The 24,450-nt window shown below is 39.2% G+C and overlaps 1 protein-coding gene across 5 annotated transcripts in view; it reads right to left on the bottom strand.

Annotated features, from left to right (window-relative positions):
* The window catches only part of HIPK3 (homeodomain interacting protein kinase 3), a 71,956-nt gene that overhangs the window by 12,820 nt on the left and 34,686 nt on the right, over positions 1-24,450 (bottom strand). For all 5 annotated transcript variants that reach the window (XM_079948567.1, XM_079948571.1, XM_079948569.1 and 2 more), the window contains exons 3-8: positions 6,861-6,984; positions 6,096-6,215; positions 5,288-5,374; positions 3,745-3,929; positions 2,285-2,444; positions 1,080-1,203 (exon numbers count right to left, since the gene is read on the bottom strand). In XM_079948567.1, coding sequence (XP_079804693.1) covers positions 1,080-1,203; positions 2,285-2,444; positions 3,745-3,929; positions 5,288-5,374; positions 6,096-6,215; positions 6,861-6,984 — 800 coding nt within the window. The remainder of the gene's footprint in view (positions 1-1,079; positions 1,204-2,284; positions 2,445-3,744; positions 3,930-5,287; positions 5,375-6,095; positions 6,216-6,860; positions 6,985-24,450) is intronic.

Raw genomic sequence — 24,450 nt, 5'->3', positions numbered from 1 at the left:
TTTTTTGACACAAGAAAGCTGCCTCTTCAGCGCATGTGCGGCAGCCTACAAGCCAAAGAACATCTGCCCTCTAGCAGCGCCGGCCGTTCTACACAGGAAACCTCCACTTTACATGCATTCAGGAAACCTCCACTTGTTTTTATATTGAGCACATGCCATCCTGTGATGTGACAGATCCAACGGCTGCCTGAACCCTTCTCTCCTGTACTGTAAGTACATATGATGTATGGGGGGGGGGGGTCTGCTTATTATTCTGCTTAAAAGTCTGAGCGGTAAACTTTGGATATACTGACCACTTTCGTGTCACTTTACAGTGGTATAGGGACCATAAACTACAATCTGTTTTTTTAAAAAAATTACTGTCTGTTACCAAAAATCATTTTTCAATAAATTGTACAATAATTGTACATTTGAATATCTACTTGCCATTATTCTGACTATGTTTCTGCTTTCAGAGCTTGGCGTTCAAAGAAATTCCACAAAGTCTGCACTGTTTTAGCCCTACATTCCTAAACGTGATTTTTAAAAATAAAGGTGCATAACATAAATTATGTCAAGGAAGTAAAAGTGAATCTTCAGCAACAAAGGGCAGACAGACCACAGAAGGATCCATATTAGGAAACATGACCCAGACAGCAACTGTCAAGGGCTGACAGGCTAAAAAGAGGCCCACAGTGCTTCTAGATTTTTACCATGTAAAGTAAGATTAATGCTGAATAAGTGTAGGCTATGGATTCCAACAGGTATTCTCAAAAACGATATGACAACTCATGCATGAGGTCCATGTGATTATTTTGGTTCACTGGAAGGAATTGCAGTGGGATTTAGATACAAAAGTGAGGAAATTTGCCTCAAAATGCAATAATATGACTCCACTATCACCTTTCAATTTCATCTTCTTGAAAATACTTGTCCACTAGAGTTCTCAATGTTATCAGATCATCCAAGGAAAATGGAAAACCTGAAGTAAAATCTTGGTTAATTGTAGTAGGTTTTATCAAAAGCCTGAATTGACGATTCTTTGAACTACCAAGTGAATATCTAATTTTATATCACATGTCATTTTAATTGCCTCATACCTTGGAGAGTAGGAGGGCATATAATCAGTGTTTGTTGAAAAGCATCATTGCAACCAAATTGAGCCGTTCCTGCCTGCAGTGGTATTCCATGGTGCATAACTGAATGGGCAGATCCTGCTAATGCCTGAAAATAATAGGTATATTATCAGTTGACAAAATGATTGCCACAATTTTCACATGCATTTTTTAAAAAAAATCTCAAGTTATAATGTTGCGTGAGGATTATGATGTTCATGCTTTTGCATGCAGCAAAAGCAAATCCTAATATATGAATATCATGTTTATAGCACATGCCAGCACACTGAATATTTCACCACATGGGGGCACTGCAACAAAGGATTTCTTGAACAGAAAACCTTTGGCTTTATTTTGTGAAAATGTCTTCCAAGAGAACTACTAGAAAAGGAACGTAACTCATCTTGAAGAGCTTGTTCTCCATGGTTCTCTACCAGGCTGGCATTTAGAGCCACAACAGAAGCCTCCTCTCCTGGCCCATGTGGACAAGAGAGCAAGTAAGGGGATAAGTATGATAAATGCTAAGAGTGCCATAGCAAAGTCTCAAGGCACTCCTGGATTCCCAATTATTTATACTCCCATAATACAATTCCAGACTCTGAAGAGCATCAAGCTAACAAATAGCAGCAAAAACGAGAAACACAGATGCCTCAGTTACCAACTTAGCTTCCACATCTTTGCCCATGAGGAGATTGGTATGATTCTGACATAGTTTCAACTTTTGGATCTCCCCACAGGGGAAAATGTGACTGTTCAATTTAGGTTGGTGAATATAATAATAGGAGTGATGAAGCATTTGCATTTCATCATATCCAAAGCCACTGTTTGCAAAAACAATGAAGAACTTATTGGTAATTTTTAAAACTTAACCATTTTTATTGTGCAATGAGCTTCTGTAGCTAGTCTACTGCCTAATATGCATGAAATAGACAGTGAATATATTAATTTATCTTCTGTTTAGGATACATGATTTCTACCTCACCTTTTGATTCAGATGTATGTCATGTGCAACTACATTGTCCAAACCATAAAAACCATTCCCTTAAAACCAGATACATCTTTATTCCCCCTATTAGAAAGGCCTGCCTTGAGACACGCCCCCCCCCCCTTTTCATTATCTTGCATGATCTAAACCCTGGGATGAGGGTGGAAGTGAACAGGAGACCCAAAGTGAAATCAAAGGTACTTACCTGACTTCGTACTGCACCAATCTTGGCAAAATTAGCTGAGAGATTTGGTGCATTACCTGAAGCAATTGGTCTCAGGTGCACTGTTTTATTGCGATTATTTGTATCGTATGAATTTGATCGGTACTTGCAAATGTCCATGATATGAAAACAGGATTTCACTCTGATGGCGAAGAGAAGAAAGAATGAGTTGTGAGGAAAGTAAGTGACAACAACCACAAAAACCCACTATAACAATCACAGGACTGGCCCAGACTATTTCCCTTAGAGACTAAACAGGTTAAAACCTCAGTCTCATTTGAGGTTGTGGGGGAGGGAACCCACACAAGTTTTTTTACTCTCATTGGCCTGGTTATGGTTTAGCCACACTACAGCTTACCAGTACCATGCAAATGTGCTGGCTCCCAAAGAGAAGCTGATGCCCACTTTATTCCTCCCCCAGCCTTTTAAATCAGTGCAGTGTGGCAGCTTAGTCAAAGTTTAGCTGCCTGAATCCAGGAGCAGAGTTAAGCTCTCTTCTCCCTAAACATTATCTATAGCCAAGAACAAACACTGGCTGTAGACTGTGGTTAAGAAAGAAAGCTGAAGCTTGATCCCTGGGTCAGAGGACACTCTAAGCCAGGGGGCTGCCAACCCAGTGCTTACAAAGGCATTCACTGTAGCCCCCCAGCAGGGTCCCCAAATCCTGAGCTTTCTTTCTCTTTTGTTTTAAAGTAATTCTGCAGTCCTCCTAAAAAGAATGTCATGCAGTAAAATGTGCAGGTACTCTTCTAAGCAATTTCTGTCTGGACGGTTGCTCCTGCCTGTCAAGTGTTTTAAGCCAATGGGAGAAGTGAGAGCTGTGATTGATAAGTGAGTTGACTGTTTTCCTATCTCCATTAGTACACTTTTCCTGCTTCTCTCTTATTTTCTATTCCTCGCCATTTCCACAGGATGTACCTCCTTTTCCCCTAGCAACTGTTATGCATCTTTCATGTGTTGGATTCATTTGAGATCAGGCAGTCACTACAGTATTATTCAACTTTCTGTGTACTTTATGTATGGTTGGTTTGGTGAATTTTCCTTTTACTATCTTTTTGGAACAGAAAAGAAAATACAAGAATAAGAATAAAATGCTTGCCAGCTAGTGTTTTGTCTTTTTATTTGTGACTATGAATGTGTGTGGCTGGCTGTGGTAATTCAAAATAATTCCTGGATTCAGTTATCCTTTATTTTCTAGTTCTAACATAAAGCAGCACACCAGCAACAGGCAACATAGCAACCGAGACTAACTAATGCTTGTGTACAGAGGAAAGTCATAGTTACTGAAACCCTGGTTCTGTTGCAATCTGCACTAACCAGGAGAATGTGGCCCAGAATCAAAAGGCACAGGAACTACAGCAAACATGGGTAAATGGGTAGCATGGAACCCTTTCAAAAAGGCTTGCCCATGATTATTTTTACAAGTGTGTTATACAACATACTGGTTGCTATGAGGAAAATCAAGGAGGTGCTTCATGGTAATAAAAGGATGGTTCAGTGTGTCAACTGGAGTGATTCTTGAGTCAGCATCTATCAACAGCATTTTCTTCAACAGGCTGACAAACTCTCTTCTGTCTGCTTTCTCTGCCAACAGGTCACTTCCTTCTAAATCCATCACCATGTTCACCTGTGTTGAACGAGTAAATGTCAGAGTGAAAACAATCAGGCATTTATCATTCATCAATAACAATATTTTCATTCAAATATTTATATCCTGCCTTTCAAGATATTATTAAACTCAAGGCAGCTTCATATAATAATATAAATGACAGCAAAATCATAATTAAATTCCACAATAAAGCAAATAGCAGTAAAACAGCACTATACAAACAATTATCAGTGGCAGCATATGAAGTGTAATTTTTAATTACATTGCAAGCAAAACATCATTCTATGTCTCCTTCTACTTTGAAAAGTACTGGATGATAGAAAGAAGTGGTACAAGCTTTAGGGGAAGGAGAGATGGAAATGTCAGCAAGCCTCAAAACACGTTTATATATATAAGAACATTTAAAAGGGTACTATTAAAGAAACAACCATGCTGCAGAGTACAGGCTAAATATCAACTTAACTAACTACAGTATTTGTAAAATATGATTAGTACCTAAATGGCTGCATTCACACAAAGGGAAGAATTCAATGTAGCACAAAGGTTTTTTTTCTGTCAGCACAAGCCTCTCCTCTCTTCGTCCTATGCAGTTTTCTGGGGGGTTCCCTCAATTCCCCAAGCCAATTTGGGGCACAAAGCTCTGCTGCACTGGTAGACAATATTGCACTGGCTTCCGCTAGTGGGATTCATTCATGTATTTGGCCAGAAATGCTAAGCCATGATTTAGTGCTACATGCACAAACAGAGAAGAGCCTGTGCAACGCCTCAGTCTCTCATGGTTCTCTACATTCCATGTGGCTGGGAGCAGAACTTCACCACAGTTAAATTTCATTTTCTGGTTTGTCACTATATGTAAACCTGGGATAAACTCTGGAAGTTTCAAAACAAGCCAACTTCAAACCATGGATTATGAACAGTTCATTTTTTAAAAAACCTAGTAAAATAAAGGAAGCTGCCAAATGTCAAGTATTATTTTTAATTACCTAGCTTTACAAACCTTTGGAGGGCATGTAGTCACTAGGTTGTAACACTATTCATTGAAATTAGTAGGGGGGAAAATATTTCACATGCAGATTGGACTGGCATGCAGCAGAAAGGAGATTGGAACTTTTAAAGAGGTGATGCTTTATAAATAAACAAAAATTGTCATAATGGGAAAGCAACTCCATGTGCACTGGTGGATGAGTATGGATATAAAGACATCAGGTATTTTAAAATAATAAAAAAACTCAAATTAAAATAAAGGGAAAATCTTGAAAGTAGATACAGGGGAACAATTCCTACAAGTGAAATTAGAGGTAGCTGGTCACAAATAGTAGCTAATACGTTAAAAAACACACAAACTGTATACATTAAATGCATCTGAATGTACTCACATGCACTATTTCATCCAAACTGTTGAAAATGTACTTTCGGGCCTCTTTGGATTTCATCCCTGTCTCTCGTTCATGTTCTTCCAGTGTCTTCAGAAATTTAAGAAATGGATGGTTTAATTATTAATATACCGGGGAGGAAATCATTCTGCGGCACAAAGCAATAGCAACCTACAGCAGACACCACTGTGTTTTCTGTTTATTACTGTAAAAATATGGCCTTTTCCAAAAATGGAAATGTTCTATGTCTAAGAGAGGTGTGCAGGGCAACTCATTTTAATCTGCTATGCCATTTACCTTAGTTTCTAGAGTTGATCCAAATGTTCTCCAGTCAGTATGAAGGAAGAAGCCAAAACATTTTGCAGTCCCCCTTCCCCTTGGCAACCTTACATTTTCCTGACAATCTGCAACCCTTAATACCACTTTGATTGCAAGATAACCCTTCTGCAGAGTAATAGTGACATGACCATACAGCCAATCAGTTTTTGCTATGTGATGACATCAGAGGACAAGTGAGGGAGGCTGATGAAATAAGGGTCCTAAAGCTGCAGTTGTGAAGAGATCCAATCGAGTTCTATCTTTGCCTGAAGCACAACTGGCAGGAAGGCAGTGTGCCAACACAGAAGGATGTGCTTCCTAGGCCCCTCCCACAAAACTGCTTCTTCCAATCAGCCACCAATACAGACCAACCATGTGTTCACAAAATATACCCCCTGTTCTGCTTCAGCTGTATTCCTTCTTGAAGGCACATGTATAGCCAAAAACATGGACGGCAGGAACTCCTGTCTGCGCTTTCAAGAATTCTTAGTACCTTTAATCTCCAACTAGAATATGGTGCATCTGTTTCTTTACAGAAAAACCGTGTGGTCTTCGTTCCAACGTTCAGCAACTGCTCTGGAGGTGAGCCTTGTGTCTGTGAAATGTAACGAATCTGAAAAGTTAAAAGAAGTGCAAGTTTTACAAACACATTGCTGTATGATTGCGTCTTGAGTGGTGGTTACTTCCAGGGATGGTGCATACATGCAAAAATGTTTATACCTGAGCTGCCCCCCTTGGGACCACCCTTACCTTCCAAGTAAGCTTTTACACTCTCTGCCTGCTTACTAGGCTCTGGGATGCTCTTGTGTCGGCTCTTGCAAGATCTCACAGGGCCATCTGAGTTCTTGTAAGAACATCCCAGAACCCAATAAGAAATTCTGGGGAAATCGAGTGAAAAAGAAGCTTTTAAGCTTTTTGCCTTGCATGCAATTAATTTGCGGGATTTCAACCAGCCAGCTTTCAACCACACAAGGTTGAAATCGCGCACAAGGTGCAATCGTACTGTATACAGTTATTATTTTGAATGCCCGCACCAGCATTATCCTGCTTAATGCCAATTATCCAATACTGCAGTGCTTCAAGAGTTTGACTCAAAGGGAGTTATTTTAAATCATTTTCTTGGTGTTTTGAAATATTGGTGCACAATTATTTCGTATGTTCAAAGTCATAAGACAAAATCAATGAACTCTAAACCCCAACTGACTAAACTGCAGAGTTAAACAGATAAAAGTATCTCAGATCCTCAAGTTTCTACTACCTGGTCATATTCGAGGGCTCCTGGATACAGTGGCCATCCAAGGAACAGCTCAGCAATCACACAGCCCAGTGACCACATGTCTATGGCTTCACAAAACGGCAAACCCAATATGATTTCTGGTGCTCTGCAAATAAAACAGGGATGGTTAATGGACATTCTACATAAAAATAATAACCTGGATAAAAACTGGAATTTGGAAAACATTGTTTAAATAATTGTAAAAGTCAAATAACTTTGTTTTTCTGTAAGGTAAACTGTTCTTATTAAATCCCCCATCTTCCCATGCAGACCATACTAGTTATGTGCCATGGAATCTACAAATTATATGTTATTCTGCTTCATCATACTTTACCAGTTGCGGCTTTCAGTGTCTAGGCTATTTTTACTGCAAACACAAAAAAGTTGACACTTATTCTGCAGTAAATTCACACAGTGCTTTATTTTTCACCTGAATGTGTGTGAGAACTTGCATTGTGCTTTACTTTGCACATAGCAGTACCTATGGAGACATGCTCTTCAAGTGTGTGCTAGCATTAAAGTTTAGTAAAAAAAATTAACTGAAAACCAAAGTAAAAGGATACTAAAGCATATTCAACAATGCATCATGGGCACAAGGTTAGGTCATAAATATTTCTTTATTTAAATTTACAGTTCACCCATTCCCAACAATTACTTAATTTATTATTTATACATCAATTAAATTTATTATTTAGCCTTTGTTCCTAACATTTGCACGAATCCAGATGTTTTGTTGACTGAAGTGTAGCACTTTTTCATTGACTATAAAATGTGTGTGTCCCATGGTTAGGCTGATGAACTAGGACAGAAAGAAACCACACTTGCTAAATAAACCATGGCTTACATAAGAACAGCTGTGCTGGATCAGACAAAGCTCATCTAATCCAAGACAGACAACTCTTCATTTACGCATTTGGTGAGCTGGAAGGACAGTGTGGTTTGCCCAGCTGAGCTGATAAAGGTGGCTCCCCATTCTATGCTATTTCACAGGGGGGGTTCCAAACGTAACCCCCACGTAAATGGGGAGTCATCTGTATTCTGGTGGGCAACAAGATGCCTATGAGAAACCTGCAAGCAGGGTCTGAGTGCTAAAGCCTTCTCCATACATGGTATGCCCAACAACTAGTATTCAGAGGTAGATCACCTCTACACAGCCATCATGGCTAGTAGCTATTGATAAGTCTGATTCGCCATGGATATGTCTAGTTCCCTTTTACATCTTGTGTTAATGAATTTCAGAGTTTAAATATGTGCTGTGTGAAGAGGCACTTGCTATTTTCTTTTCTGAATCTACTAACAGTCATCTTCATTGGATGCCCCCAGGTTTTAGTATTATGGTAGAGACCTATCCACCTATCCAAACCTCTTGGTGAGATCCTCCAGGCTCTTCATTATTTTCACTGCCCTTTTTTTGAACCTTTCTGAACTCTCTAAAAACCATCTTTGAGATGCGGCAACCAGAACCATACACACTATTCAAGTGCAGTTCCATATCACAGTGTTATATGATGACATTATGGTATTAACAATATTATTTTCAATCCCTTTCCTAATGATTCATTGTGTGCACACTAGGTCAGTGTGTTACAGTGGAACCAATTCATTCTGAACATCCATAATGGCTACATACCAAGCCCAGAAAGACTGTGGATTTAATTTTTCCTCATATACCATATTGGCCCGAATATAACCACACCTGTAAATAAGTCGCACCTTTAAAATTCAAGGGGGAAGAAGAAGAAAAGACAATACCCGAATATAAGTCGCTCCTTTAAAATTCCGCAGGCACTCACACCCGTTCCGTTTTACGTATGTCGGTTTCAGCAGCGATATTGTAAAAGCCAAGTTTTGTAAGGTTGCGAATTTAAGCTGCACTTTAACTTTTCACAGTCGGAATTTGGGGGAAAAAAAAAGTGTGGCTTATCTGCAGGCCAATACGGTAATAATGGTTGAGACCAGGGAGTTTCCTCCCTAATAACTGACTCCATAACACCCACATGGGTTGGAGCAGGGGAGATTCCACATGTGCCATGAAATATTTGGATCCAAACATGTGCATATTTGTAACACAGAATATTCATCCATTGCCCATCTGATTGTATTTTTTGGTAAATCAATTCAAGACTTTAAAATTGCAGAATATAAATCCAACTGAAAAATTAGTATAGGAAGGAAAACTGCCTGATGTGATCAGAAAAGTGAAATTAATGAAAGCTATAAAAAGTGCAGCATTGTTTCCATGAATCTACAAATTCTGAATGTCAACCCTTTGTTGGATAATACAAACAGAAAGAAACAAGTTCAAAGAAACAAGTGAATTCTCATTAATATGTAGCCAAGAACGTATTGCTAATAATGGAATAAGTAAAAACTGCATTTTCAATGTGGTCTGGCTGACATTTCAGTTGGGTGCCATAAAAATAAAAATGATCCTTCCAGCAGCTTAAAGTCAGGAAGACTACCAAAGACAGCTGTTAATTCAGAGAACTTCAAAGTCACATGCCTTCCAGAAAAGTATAATGCACTACAGTCTCTATATATTTAAAACCTGTTTCATTTCCTAAAATGGCATGACAATCATGCTGAAGAAGATTCCCATCAAAAGCCAAAAATGGTAGCAGCAAAATCTCTTTATTGTGGTATTTTTACATGTTGAATTTAAATAGCTCAAATATTTCTGAAGTGATGGAATGACTATTTTTAGCAGACACTTCAGCAAGGCACTACTTTAGAAAGGGGGTATTTTAGTTCTGAGGACCACATTAGTAGTATCTCATGTCATGATTGCAGAAGCTGTTACAGGTTTTTATACTCAGTAACTCAGGAGAAACTTAAAAGACTGACCAACCAGACAGTAAATCAGATTTAAAATTAATAATGAATTCTGGGCAGATCCTTTCCAACGTTTTGCTTTTAGTAAATCAAGAAAGCAGAACACCATGCCTAGCTGCAACTGAGATACTAATATTTGTAAGACAACTATGCCACATTACAGAGCTAATACAACAACAATTGTGGCGCTGTGGGTTAAAGCCTCAGCGCCTAGGGCTTGCCGATCGAAAGGTCGGCGGTTCGAATCCCTGCGGCGGGGTGCGCTCCCGCTGCTCGGTCCCAGCGCCTGCCAACCTAGCAGTTCGAAAGCACCTCCGGGTGCAAGTAGATAAATAGGGACCGCTTACCAGCGGGAAGGTAAATGGCGTTTCCGTGTGCGGCTCTGGCTCTGGCTCTGGCCAGAGCAGCGATGTCACGCTGGCCACGTGACCCGGAAGTGTCTCCGGACAGCGCTGGCCCCTGGCCTCTTAAGTGAGATGGGCGCACAACCCCAGAGTCTGTCAAGACTGGCCCGTACGGGCAGGGGTACCTTTACCTTTACCTTTATACATAACATGATTTATAAATGTTTGACACTCACAATACTGTTACAGTAATTTGGCCCCGAATGTTCACAACGCATGATGGCTTAATATACTCATCAGATCTATATTAAGGTATAAATATCTATTGTACCTCTTATGTACAATATTTTAATTGTACCAATTACATGATATTTTAATTGTGTACACTGTACGTCTCTTAAGAGACAACTGGTGAAACAAAGTTTAGTCGTTATGACTGAACAAAACTAAGCCTAAAAACTGAATTATGCTAGGTGGAGCCTAAACAAACCTTTGGCACAAGTTTAATTAGAGTTTAATTTTTTTTCATATGCAGAACCAAACAAAAGTTAAAAGATGCTCATTGAGAGCACTATTTTTATTTTTTTTCAAAAAAAGGGATAAATGAAACAGCAGTGTGCATTCCCATCCATTCCCCCAAATACTGGTTTGTTTTTGTGTTTGGGGTACAAGAAGTATACTCAGGATAGGTAAATTGCTATTCTATTTTTGATCAGAGAGATACTCAAAGAGCTTTTGAAGCACAACACAATGGAATGGTGATCTTCCCTCCTCCTCCTCCCTTGCCACAAGCTCAACAGGAGGGCTGAAACTTGTCCTCTGAATGTTGCCCTGCATGGCACTTGGAACCTCTCAATACAACCATGGGGATGATACCCTGTTCCTTTCCCAGCTCTGTGCTTCTGAGGCAAAACCAACATGCATTGCAAGTGCAGAAACCATTCCAACATCACCTACTCAATAAGGAGGAGAGCTGGATCTTAGGTTTGGCACACTGTGTTGCTGAAGCTCTTACAGCAGCTTAAAATATACAGCACAACTGGAGGAATGATCACTCACCACCAGCTCCAGCTCTCTTGTTTGGGAGGCGGTTTGTGGCCCTTCTGTGTTTCACTGTACCTTTGAGGTACGGTTAGTGCCTCAGATAAGCCATCTAAAAGCAGGTGAGCTTGGAGAAAAGAGAAGTGCAGCACAAGCTCAGGGACACAACCCTGCCCTTTACAGTGGGTTCTGGCAACACAAACTGTTGGTTGGCTATTAAGGTAAGCCAACGTCTGTGGGTCCATGTTTGCTTCTACCGCCAGTAAGTAACGTTAAGGCATCCTCCGTATTTTGCCAACAAGCTAATAATTCATTTTCACAGCAGATTTAATGCAGAATGCAAATGTCCACTAATATGTACTAGAATATACAGTGGTACCTCGGGTTACGTTACCTTTGGGTAACGTAACTTTGGGTTGCGAATGTGGCAAACCCAGAAGTGTATACTTCCGGGTTTCGCCGTGCACGCATGCTCAGAAGCGCTCTATCGCGCAGTGCGCGTGCAGAAAAGCGGGGCCTCTGGATACGGACTTTTCGGGGTAAGTACGGACCCCCAGGATGAATTAAGTTTGTATCTGGAGGGTCCACTGTACTCTGCTCCCATCCATTTAACACAATGAAATGCTATCATTAAAGGAATGTATGCCATAAAAACATGATAATTTGTTAATCATAATGTAAATCAAAACACATCTCTCGTTTCAGTCATTTGTTTTGCTCACAGGTGTCACAAATTAACAGCTACATTGAATGGTATATATTTAAAGGGCAGAACCACAGGTGGATGGGCAAATTAGCTGTAGGGCCCTTCCCCATGACTGCAGCTGCTACTTACATAAACATATCCCATTTCCATAGACAAATGAGACTCTTCGGTCAATCACTGCTGATATATTAACCACTATGGAAGAATCTAACTTAATGCAGAGACTGCTCAGAAGCAGAAACTGCTCCGAGTGAGCTAACATTCACACCTGTCATCCTACCAACTTTCATGTGGATGCCTAAGTCCTGGTAGCTCACAGCACCGTCCTTTATATGCTATGCAGTAGCAGTTAAAGAAGTCCAAAACACTGGAATTAAGGACCCAGGTTTTCCAGAATAAAGCACATCAAATTTATGTGAGGTGATTAAAAAATAATGCAAAAAAAACCTCAGAAAAAGTAAAAATAAAAGAATACTGTTAGAAAATAGGAAGGGGGTGACTGCAAGTTAGAATGAAAAATAAATCTAGCTATCCTAGTCTAGTGGCAAGGCAATGACACCATACCACAGGAATAAAACAGCACAGACATGTGCTCAAGCAAGAAAAAACTGGTGGCCAAGTTAGCCAATCAGATACTGGGCTGTCAGTAAATTTCCAGAACTGAGAGAGAAATGTGTTCTCTCACCACGAAGGCATTACCTGGGCTGCCATAGTGGCTTTGGAGCCCAGTTCATACCAGATGACACAGGTGCACTCAATCCGTGATCTCACCACAAAGTAACATCTTGGATTACCCAGAGGCCTGCAGGAACCAAACTTTTGTTAAAGGATTACCGTAATACATGTGTGCAGAATGTCACTGTCTCCTCGGTAAATAAACAAAAAGCTTTTCTCTGCACATCTATAGAGTGGGGAAGACCTTACATGTAAGAGGCCTCTAGTATGTTTCTCATTCAGACAAGATTGATTCCATGTCTCTTATTTAGCAAATAAGCATACCACATGACATGTTGTTCAATTCCTGTACTGATTACACCTACACATCCACTGCCAAAGAACTAATCAAACAGAAAAACATTTCAAGTGTAAGGAGCATGCAGTTTTCCTCCCCACAAAAATCATTTTTACTTTTATTATCCAAAACACTAAGTTAGAAGAACAAAGTTTTCCAACCAATAGACAAAAAATGATTGTTTCATTTGAGCTGGAGCACATCAGAACCTATTTGCAATGTATGGTTTAGTCCTGAAAATGTGAAGTAATCATCTCTGCTCATGTGCAGAGTAGCTTACACTAGACTACTCACAATCAGCCTCTTATGTCTGAGATTAAGGACAGCATCCTCCAGTGAAAAAGGAGGTAGAAAAGAATAAGAATTACAGCCATAGTTCCTCACTTGAAACTTTATAAATTACCTATTATACCAACACGAATTGAAATCACAATTGTTATATAAGGGATTATATCTGAATGGAATGTAATGGAAATTATTAAAATTTTTGAATGCAGAAGAAATGTAGAAGAATGAACTCATCAACATGTGAGGGGTCCAGTTTAGTTAAATTGTATAATTTGACATTTGAATAATTGGCATTGATAATGGTATTAACTGGATAAAATTGGTGTTGTTATAATGAAGCTGTTACTGGAATGATATTGGAAAAGCAATAAAAAATATATATTTAAAAGAAAGAAAGGAAAAGGATTTGGAGTCAGTGTGATACTGAGACAGGCATACAACTCATATTTTTCATTTCAAATATTCAATGACACTCCCCCCCCAAAAAAAAGGTAGCAAGAAATACTAGCAACAGAGTTGTTCCTCCCAATCCAATTCAAAAAATTATATGCAGCATGATTAAGCAAACATATATTAATTATAGAAAGAAACTCACACTGTGTCAACTGTAAATTGCTTACCTGCTCTCTCTCTCTCTATAGCAAAGTCACAAAACAAATACTAAACGAAACAAAAGCGAAGTAAGTAACGCTCCCTGTTGCTTCTCTAGTTACCAGAACAGGCTAAAAGCTATGAAATATGCCCTTCATGGAAACAGCTCTGAGCATGCTCAGAACAGATGTATGATTCTAATAGGCTACCATATGCTACAGGACCGTTCTTAAGGGGTTTCAAGCAGTCCGCCCTAACCTGATATGAGTGTCTGCTGGATAGCCCTGGTAACAACAGAAGGTGCCTGACCAGCAGAATCTGAAAAGACAGTTCTCCTAATGTTCAAATGTCTGTTACATGTTTTTTCTCTGCCTAATGACAGTATTGCCACAGCTATACTTTGGGGTTAAGATTCAGTGAGTGGTGCAGCAAACTGAATGACCTGAAAACAGGACATTGACAGAAATACTTCCACAAGCCTCTATAAGTTCATAGAAGTATAAAATGTATGTGAGACAGGACAGAGTGTGTGGCTTTGAGATTTGGGGAAGAGGAGGATTTTAAAAATTGTTTCACACCTTCAACTGTGGGCCAGGGGTCCTAGTGGAAGACCCCCCACTGGTTACAATATCTGACCCATTGTTTTATGAAGACAAATTAGTTCAATTTATTGGAAGCTCCAATAAGCATCCCATTTTTTACAAAATCATACTAATGCAATTTATTAATCAATGGTCAATTTGATCTATAAAAGAATAACTGAATACATTTAAAGATGATTTTCATAATTTTAATGTTTTATATTTTTGTAAACTTGGGGGGCAGTTGGTTGGTTGTTTGTTTACAATCAATAAGTGTATACATTTTGGTAAATAAATAAACCAATCCAGAAATACGGTTTTTTCATTACCCAAAAATGCATATAATATTTGCATATAGATACATGAAAATGATGTTTGCATTTCTGGTAGCAATTTTTAGAAACCAATGATTTTGCTCACATGACTACTGTATTTTCCTAGGAAAGGCTCTCCACTTAGCTGGATTAGCACACAATTGATAGCTGGATTCCACTGCTATGAGATACTGTCAAGTCATCATTTCGAGAACAACCCTATCAAGCTGTTTTCGCTATTCAGTATGCATGACTATCATGAAATTGCTCTGCAAATGCAGTTTAAAACCTGGTGCAACGAATATTCAAGAGACACATGACTGTCTGGCTAATTAAATGAAATCCAACTGTTCATCAACAGTTTTAAAAGGCATAATACAGAGCAACAGGGTTCAAAGGCACAAACCAGCAAACATTAAGCATGCTTGAGCCTCAACAAAATCAATGGCACTTTACATCCCACTGGTTTAATGTAAAGAGGAGTGCTGTGAAATCAGCCCATCTCAATTTGAAATGAGCTGTGCTGCATTTGAGAAAACCGAACACTTCTTTTGAGAGCTTGAAAGAACATCCAGCCACAGGTAGTTTCCCCACCGTCATCCATCATCTTGTCTGCTAATGGTGTAGTGCATGGGTAGGCAAATTAAGGCCCGGGGGCCGGATCCGGCCCAATCGCCTTCTAAATCCGGCCCGCGGACAGTCCAGGAATCAGCATGTTTTTACATGAGTAGAATGCGTCCTTTTATCTAAAATGCACCTCTGGGTTATTTGTGGGGCATAGGAATTTGTTCATTTCCCCCCTGAAAATATAGTCCGGCCCCCACAAAGTCTGAGGGACAGTGGACCAGCCCCCTGCTGAAAAAGTTTGCTGACCCCTGGTGTAGTGGTTAAGAGTGCTAGACTGTGACCTGCCAGGCCAGGATTAAAAACTTCACGAAGCCATAAAGGTCACTTGGTGATCTTTGGCCAATCACTGTCTCTCAGTCTAGCCTACCTTGCAGGGTTGTTGTGAAGACAAAATGAGTAAGAGAACAGTGTATGCCACCTTGAGCTCCTTGGAGGGAAGTTGAGCTATAGAGGCAATAAACAGATAATAAAATAAAACATATCCCAGTTCCCACACTAACCAAGCTGGGCAGGAAGAGAACACAAGCGCTGGCTAAAGTTGAACACTCTTCCCAAGTTCCCAATGCTCTGTATGCTTCTGAGCATACCTGGAATGTCTAATGTTGATGCAAACAACAATATTCAAATAAAGTCAGCCTTACATCTTGAAAGCTGACAGTTGTAAAGTGGTTTACAGTCTCAGAACAGGAAGGCTTCCACATGTACATCTTCCACTCTCATCCCATGTGTGAAGCCTGCTCATGTCCTGGCAATTTTGGCAGGGACGAAAGAGCAAACCCACCCCACCTTGCACCAAATATGACAGCAAAACAGAAATTTCTGGGGAAAGGTTCTTCTGCCACACAGGTCTTCCCACAGACATCTGGCTTCATTACTTGGCCAACAGCCACTTTTGCCTGCTAAATAAGAGCTTTTGTTCCCAAACAAGCACAAGACAACACCCCGCTTCTGATACAAATGTGTATTCCTTAGACTGTCAAGCAGTCACTGAAGACATAAAGCTGAAATATACAAGCTATTTACTGTGAAGCAGTCCCCTATGCTCAAATGAAAAGCTCTAAATTAAGTGGATTATGTACTACATGCCAAGCTCCTAACTCTCATGGCTGCCGTGTTGGATGTTGACATTTTTTTTTTTTTTTTAAATTTATTGGATTTCAACATTTTAAAAACACACACACAAAAAAAGAAAAGACAAAGACAAAACATGTATAATTTCATATCCTTACTTTCTTAACCCCACTTCTTGACTTCCCCCCACCCCCCCCCTTCATACATCCTAATTCAAATAATTAGCTCAGCAAGTTCTTATCTCTCATCCTTTACATCTTATTGTTATTATTTTTTTTTAAAGTTAGTTCTTATTACTTGGGCAAAATTTACTTATCCAATTATCTTATAAATATTAAATCCTTTTCTAAGGTCGACCCAAACTCCCTTCCACAAATTTCCCCCTTTTTATATTAAACATAGGTCATAATAGCCAAACACAAAGGTTAAAATTCTGTTCTCCCCTCCCTCCCTACCCCGGTTTCTGTCCCTTCCCGAATAAATGTCCACAAAACAATTTTTAGCCTGGATTCCTCACATCTGAGGCCTTCAAGTCTCTGTCAGTCTCTCTCTGCCGGTTTTGTTGGTAACCCTCTTTGTTGGTCGTCAGGTCTCGAAGGAGCTCTGGCACAGTCTCATCAGATTTTCTTCCATCCGAAATACTTGATAGCAGCTGCTGCAAAAGGTCCACTGATCTCCCATACTCAAAGAGGAAGCCCCAATCATATCTTATTTCTTTTAAATTCGAGTGCTCCAAGTGTTCCAGGGGCTTCCTCCTTCCTCTTTCGCATCTTTCGCAGATTTGTAATCCAAAGATCTTCTTCTTTATGTTCCAGCAATATAGGTTTCTGGTTGGTACTCTCCAGCTGTACTTTCTCCACTCCTTCTTCCCTCTCCTCCAGTTCCAAAGATGTCTCTTCTGATTCAGCTGCAGATTTTTTTCCAGTCAGATCCTTTGTGCATTCAGCAGAGTTGCTTGTTTTAGAGTTCAAGGTTATAAGTTGTTTGTTCATAGCCATGCTCTGCTCTTGCAGTATTCCCACGAGAAAAAACATTCTTTCTATTTCTGCCTGTAATTTTCCATCTGCAGCCATTGTAATGTTTCAGAGTTCCCCCTAGGGGGATTCTGGTTACTTAATAGTCCTTTCCCAACAGTCTGTTACTTTGTTATTTATAACTACTTTGTTCCCAATCACTTTGATTCAAATGTAACAAATTTAGTCCAGAGAGATGTTAAATAATAAGATTTTTAAATTTAACTGCCCGTTTGACAGCTCCTTTGACAGCTGTCAAACTCCTTGTTCCTTTTCCTCCAGCTCACACACAGGACGCTCCCGGGTCCGGGAGGGGGGTGGTGGTTAGACAAAAACTTCTAAAGTTCCACTCTTACTCTCCAGCACAAATCTTCTTCTGTCAAATTCATGGAAATATTATCTTTTAAATCACACCGAAAAGAAAAAATCTCTCCACCTTAGTTCTCCAATCCTTGCTTTAAATCTTTTGTAGGTAGGGGGGGTGTGGACTTCCCTTTAGCACATCCCCCGGTCGTACCGAATTCAAAGGTAAAAGTTTTAGAGTCCAAATTCCGTTCTACTCACGGGTTATTTCAAGTCCGAATTTCAGGGAAAAAAGTCAGCGCTCTCCGGCCATGGCTCGCGGCTTCGCTCCACTGCAGTAGTGGTCTACTCACAGCACCACGCCACTCTCCGTACCCTCTCCGTAGCCTTTAAAAAGGCTCTTCGTGGTGTTTTTTTTTTTTTTTTTTGTTTGTTTTTTTCGGACTTCCGGGACGCCGCGGCCGCTGAAAAGGAGTGTGAGATAACTCCTCTGGGGGAGTCTCGAACAGCATGGAGATTTAGAGGGGTCGCGAAGGCTACGTGAACCCTGAAACCACAGGAGGGAATCCTGCGGGACAAGGTACCCTGCGACGCTGCCTGTGCTCGCCTGTGTTGCCGGCGTTTAACAAGGCTGGAGCTGCAGTGTAAAGGGGAGGCAACAGACTCCATGCTGTGAAGCCTCAAACTCCGAGGGAAAGCGGCGGACCTCCAACAACAGTGGAGAAGCTGGGAAGTAGCTATAAATCACTGTGGAAAAAGCAGTGGGGATAAAGAAATACTGGAAATTACTTAGATAAGATTAAAGGAACGTTTTGATAAGAACCCAGCGGAGAAGAAATAATTGGTGAAAAGGAGGAGGAGTCCATTCCTGGCGGTAAGGTGAAAAGAAAGTATAGCGAGACGCTGGCAGAGAGGAAACAAAAGAGGAAAAGAGGAAACAAGCTGCCAGTGAGTGTGTGGTGGAAAGACCTCAGACACAAAGTATAAAGTGTCAGAGGCAAGGTAACAGTTGAACTACTATATCGACTAGGGAGAGGGGAAAAAGACTTTTCTGTTTCATCGGGACGGAGAGCGCTTTAACCAGCACGGGTTTCGGTGGAGGACTTTTGCTTTTAAACCTCAGGATTGGGGAGAATTGGGACTTAAACGGAGTGTGGAATATAGGTGCCTTAGCAGCGCTCTGTGTTTAAAGACAGGGACTGTGAGACTGTGTTTAAAGTTTGTTTAAAGTTTGCTTAAAGATGGTGAGACTGTGAAAGGACTGCCATATTGAGTGAGTTAAAGGGGACCCGCCTTCTTCATCCCCAACCGGATACGTTCTTGAGTTTCAGAGACAGCTGTGATTCTCTTGATTCTTCGGGATTTAAAGAGACATACACCCCGGGATGCAAAGTTAAAGAATACGTTTTCGCAGGACCTTGCTCATGAGTTTGAGAACCCCCTGAATCTGGAAGTGTTTCTGGAGGTTCAGGTGTTTACTACATTTAATTATAAGACTCTGAGGATTTAAATACGTGTCTGAATTTAGGTACAGTTAAAACTGTATTATTAATATCTGATCTTAATTAAGGGTTAATTTTTGTGCTGTACCAATTTAGTCAATTTTGGACTCTTGTTGCAATATCTGAGAGACGTTAACCTTGTTAACCTTGTTACCTCTATATCTTACCCACATAGTATATTACATTATACAGTATACTAGGAAGAACTAAACTTAAATATACAAATGCCGAACGGTTCTAAGAAGGGGGTGGCAACACCAGCGGAAAGGAGGCCTTCAAAACAAGAAGAGGGGAAGGAGGCAAGAGATATTAGAGATTATGACAGCTTGATGGCCGAAATAAGAAAAGAATTTAAAAATAATGAACAGTATATTGAGAGAAAATTGATGGAGGTACAAGATACTCTAGACAAAAAATTGGAGGAAGTGGTAGGGGAACTGAAAGGGAAAGTTAAGGATCTCTCGGTAAAAGCTAAGGTTTTGGAGGATTCAGTGAAAAGGGTTCAAAAGGACACGAAAGACAGTAGGAAAGAGATGGACAGGATTAGATTAGAAGTTAAAGAAATAGGAGCAACACAGGAAGAGTTGTTGGACAACATGGCTATGACGCAGATGCGTCAAAATCAATCTAACCTAAAACTTAGAGGAATACCAGAGGATTTAAACGAGAATATTAGAGTTAAAGTGGTGAAAGAGCTGGCAATATGGCTAGATAGAAAAGAAGAAGAGATAAACCATTGCTTGGTAAACATATTTCGAATAAGAACAAAATCGGCCAAGGCCAGAGGGAAAAAATTGCCAGGAGATGTAATAGCCATGTTTAACTCATTGGAGATAAGAAACGAAATTTTGAAACAGAACTATGTCAAAAGGTTATATATTGAAGAAAACCCAATTATTATTTACAAAGAGATTCCTTCGAGATTTCTTCGAAGGAGGGACCCATATAAAAAATTAACAAATCAACTGAAGAAAAATGGGATCTTGTATAGATGGGAGTTTCCGGAAGGTATTTCATTCTATTTCAAAGAAAAAAAGTTTAAACTGTCCACTATCTCAGAACTTCAAAAATTTGCAAGGAGATACGAGAAGGACCTGGGGAAAATGGGGGAGGGGGGAGAGGATGAACAAAGTGAAGAAGAAGAAAGAGAGATAAAATTAAGAGAAGTAACAGAAGAAAGGGAAGAAGTAGAGAAAGAAGATAAATAGTAACTCTTATTCAGATTTGATAACCTATTTATAACGTATAATAATGGCATTAAAAGCGTTGACTTGGAATGTGAATGGCATGAACAATAAAAATAAAAGGAATCAGATTGTACATATATTAGGGAAAAGGAATCTTGACTTAATCTGTCTACAGGAGACTCATGTAACCAATAAGCATAAGAGAATTTTAAGTAATAAGAAACTAGGACTTGATTTTGTGACTTCTGACAAGGTTAAGAAGAGAGGCGTGGTTCTATATATAAAGGAAAAATTTGATCCACAATTACTATATAAAGATGATCAAGGGAGGGTGATAGTAGTACAGATGGTGTTTCAAGGAGAAAAAATAATTGTGGTAGGAATATATGCTCCAAATGATAAAAAATCAGATTTCTTCCTTGAATTAGGCAATAAGTTAACGGAATGGATGGACCAAAAAATAATACTAATGGGAGATTTCAACGGGGTGGTTTCACCAAACTTGGATAAATCAACAAAAAAACAAGATTCGAAAGAAGGTAAACTACCCAGGTCATTTTTTGACCTGATTAACAATCTAGGTTTGATAGATGCTTGGAGATTTAAAAACCCCACGACAAAGCAATATACCTTTTTTTCAAACCCAAAGCAGAGTTGGGGGAGAATAGATAGTATTTGGGTATCTAAAGAACTAACTCAAAATCTAAGTAAGGCGGAAATTTCCGCCCAAACTATATCCGATCATAATTCAGTCTTTATGGAAATAAAAGGTAAAGATAATAGACCAGGCAGATGGAGAATGAACGAATCTTTATTCAATGATCAGAGGGTAGTAACTAAGGCTAAGGAAACCATTGAGGAATACTTTAAGTGGAACTTGAATGGGGAAACAGCGGTAGAGACAGTATGGGATGCGGGAAAGGCAGTCATGAGGGGCTTCCTGATTCAGAAAAACTGCCATTTAAGAAAAGAAAGAGAGAAAAATAAAGAGCAAATTCTAATACAGATTATGGAAAACGAAAGAAAATTAACTATTAATCCTGATGAAGAGAACATAAAGCATAACATAAAGATATTGCAAACTAAATTCTCTATGATAATTAATCAAGAGATTGAGTGGAAAATAAAAATGATGAAACAGAGAAACTTTGAATCAGCTAATAAGATAGGGAAATACTTGGCGTGGCAAATAAGAGAGAGGAGGAAACAAAATACGATCTGTAAGATAAAGGATGGAGATAGAATCGTAGAGCAACCAAAAGAAATAAAAAAGATATTCCAGAACTACTACAAGAATTTATATAAAAGAGGAAAGGAAACGGACGACGAAATAAATAACTTTCTCCAAAAACAACATCTACCACAAATTGCAAAGGAAGAAAAAGAGCTCTTAGACCAGATGATTACACAAGAAGAGATTAAAAAGGCCATAAAAAAGATGAAAATCGGGAAAGCACCGGGGCCGGATGGCCTACCAGCCAAATATTACAAAACATTAAATGAACAAATATCCCCAATATTGTGTGAAGTGATGAACAATATTCTAAAAGAGGGGAAAATCCCCAACTCCTGGAAGGAAGCATATATTACATTAATCCCCAAAAAAGATGTAGATGCTTTAGAAGTAAAGAACTACAGACCGATTTCGTTATTAAATAACGATTATAAGCTGTTCGCAGATGTGATGGCAGAAAGATTAAAAAAGGTCTTGAACAACAGAATTCACAAAGATCAAACGGGCTTCCTTCCAGGGAGACAACTGAGGGATAACGTAAGAAACGTAATAGACATTATTGAATACCTAGATACCAGAATAGATGTTCAGGGCGCCCTGGTATTCATAGATGCCGAAAAGGCATTTGATAATGTTTCATGGGACTTCCTGAAGAAAAGTCTGACAGCGATGGGGATGGGAGAAAGATTTAGAAAAGGTATAGAAGCTATTTACTACGAACAAAAGGCAAAACTTGTAATAAATAATACAACATCAGAATTTTTTGAGATACACAAAGGAACTAGACAAGGCTGTCCTTTATCTCCCCTACTATTTATAACAGTACTGGAAATATTTAATAAAAGACTAAGGGAAACAACAGAAGTTAAAGGAATTAAGGTAGGATTGAATGAATATAAAATCAAAGCCTTCGCCGATGATATTGTACTAACTCTTCAAGACCCAAAGCATAGTGTAAAAGAAGCTCTACAAAAATTTGAAGAATTTGGCACCGTATCAGGACTTAAGGTTAATAAGAATAAAACTAAGATGTTGGTCAAAAATCTAACCAAGGAAGAAACGGTAGAACTAGAGCAAAGGGTGGGAATAATGACGGTAAAAAAGGTAAAATACCTTGGGGTATGGATTACGGCTAAAAATATTAACCTATTTAAAGATAATTACGAGGTCACCTGGAAAAATATTAAGAGAGATTTGGAAATTTGGGACAGAATGAGACTATCCTTCTTAGGAAGGATAGCAGTTGTAAAAATGAATGTTCTACCCAGAATGTTGTTTCTATTTCAAACTATCCCGGTGCTCAAAGGTCTAAAGCAATGCCAAGAATGGCAGAGAACCTTGGCGAAATACATCTGGCAGGGAAAAAGACCACGAATTAAAATGAAAATATTAGTAGATAAAAAGGAAAGAGGGGGCTTTTCCCTACCAGATTTGAGTTTATACTATGAAGTGGCATGTTTATTGTGGCTAAAAGATTGGATAAGATTGGAAAATAGAGAATTATTAGATCTGGAGGGCTTCGATAATAGGTTCGGGTGGCACTCGTACCTGTGGTACGGAAAGGTGAAGGCACACAGGGGCTTCCTAAACCATATTTTTAGGGGTCCAATATTCCAGGTATGGGAGAGGAACAAAAATCTTTTGGAAAGGAAAACCCCTTGGTGGATCTCTCCAATAGAGGTGTTGACTATTAAGAAAACTAATATGGAAGAGAAGAATGCCACTTATGAAGAACTTATAACTAAATCGGAACACGGTTTGAAACTTAGACCTTATGAGGAGATAAAATCTCTTTTTACAAGTTGGTTACAATATTACCAGGTGAATGGTCTGCTAACTGAAGATAAAAAGAAATTAGGATTTGAAGATAAAAAATCTAGGTTTAATGTGGAGGTAATACAGGGAAAGAGTAAAGCACTGTCCAGGATATATGACATACTACTGGAGTGGTACACTAAAGATGAGGAGGTGAAGGAAGCAATGACAAAGTGGGCGATAGATGTGGGCTATAACATCGATTTTGAAAGGTGGTTAGAATTATGGAATAATAATATAAAGTTTACGGCATGTATGGCATTGAGGGAAAATATGTGGAAGATGATATATAGGTGGTATCATACACCGGTGAAATTAGCTAAGATTTATAGGTTAAAGAACAAACGATGTTGGAAATGTGGGGAAGCAGAAGGCGATTTCTACCACATGTGGTGGCTATGTAACAAAGTGAAAAAATTTTGGGAACTAATATATAATGAACTTAAAAAAATTCTTAAATATACCTTTCCCAAAAAACCTGAAGCCTTTCTGCTAGGAATGCTGGGTAAAGAGATTAAAAAAGAAGATAAGAATATATTCCTCTACGCCACCACAGCCGCAAGAATCATGCTGGCACAAAACTGGAAAACGGAAATTATACCTAATATAAGTGACTGGCAAGTTAAAATGGTGGAATACGCCGAACTTGCTAGACTAACGGCTAGAATACGAGACCAAGATGAGCAAATATTTCATAAAAATTGGAGTAAATACTGGAAATATACTGAAAATAAATTGTAGATGACACTGGTGGGCTTCGATTAACTCTAACAGAGAATAACTAATATTTAAATTTAAGAGAAAATACGTGAATGTAGGATTATTTGATACTTACCAATAGGGTGGAGGGAAGTCCAGGACTAACTAAAGTCCAAAGGTTTTTTTTTTTTTCGTTTTTTTTTCGTTTTTTTTTTCTTTCTTTTTTGTATATCTACATGTATGCTTGTAAGTTGGGTGATTTTATGATCTGTATAGCGTATATTTGTATAGACATGTGTACTTTCAAAACTTGAATAAAAAGTACTTAAAAAAAAAAAAAGGCTCTTCGTGGGTCGGGGGGGCGCTTAAGGTGCCCACCGAGTCACCAAGTCCGCAGGCTTCCGCGCCTGCG

Source organism: Podarcis cretensis (assembly GCF_951804945.1).
Source record: "Podarcis cretensis genome assembly, chromosome: 1".
NCBI lineage: Eukaryota > Metazoa > Chordata > Lepidosauria > Squamata > Lacertidae > Podarcis > Podarcis cretensis.
The sequence above is the reverse complement of the archived record's forward strand: the minus strand, read 5'-3'. Positions and strand labels throughout refer to the sequence as shown.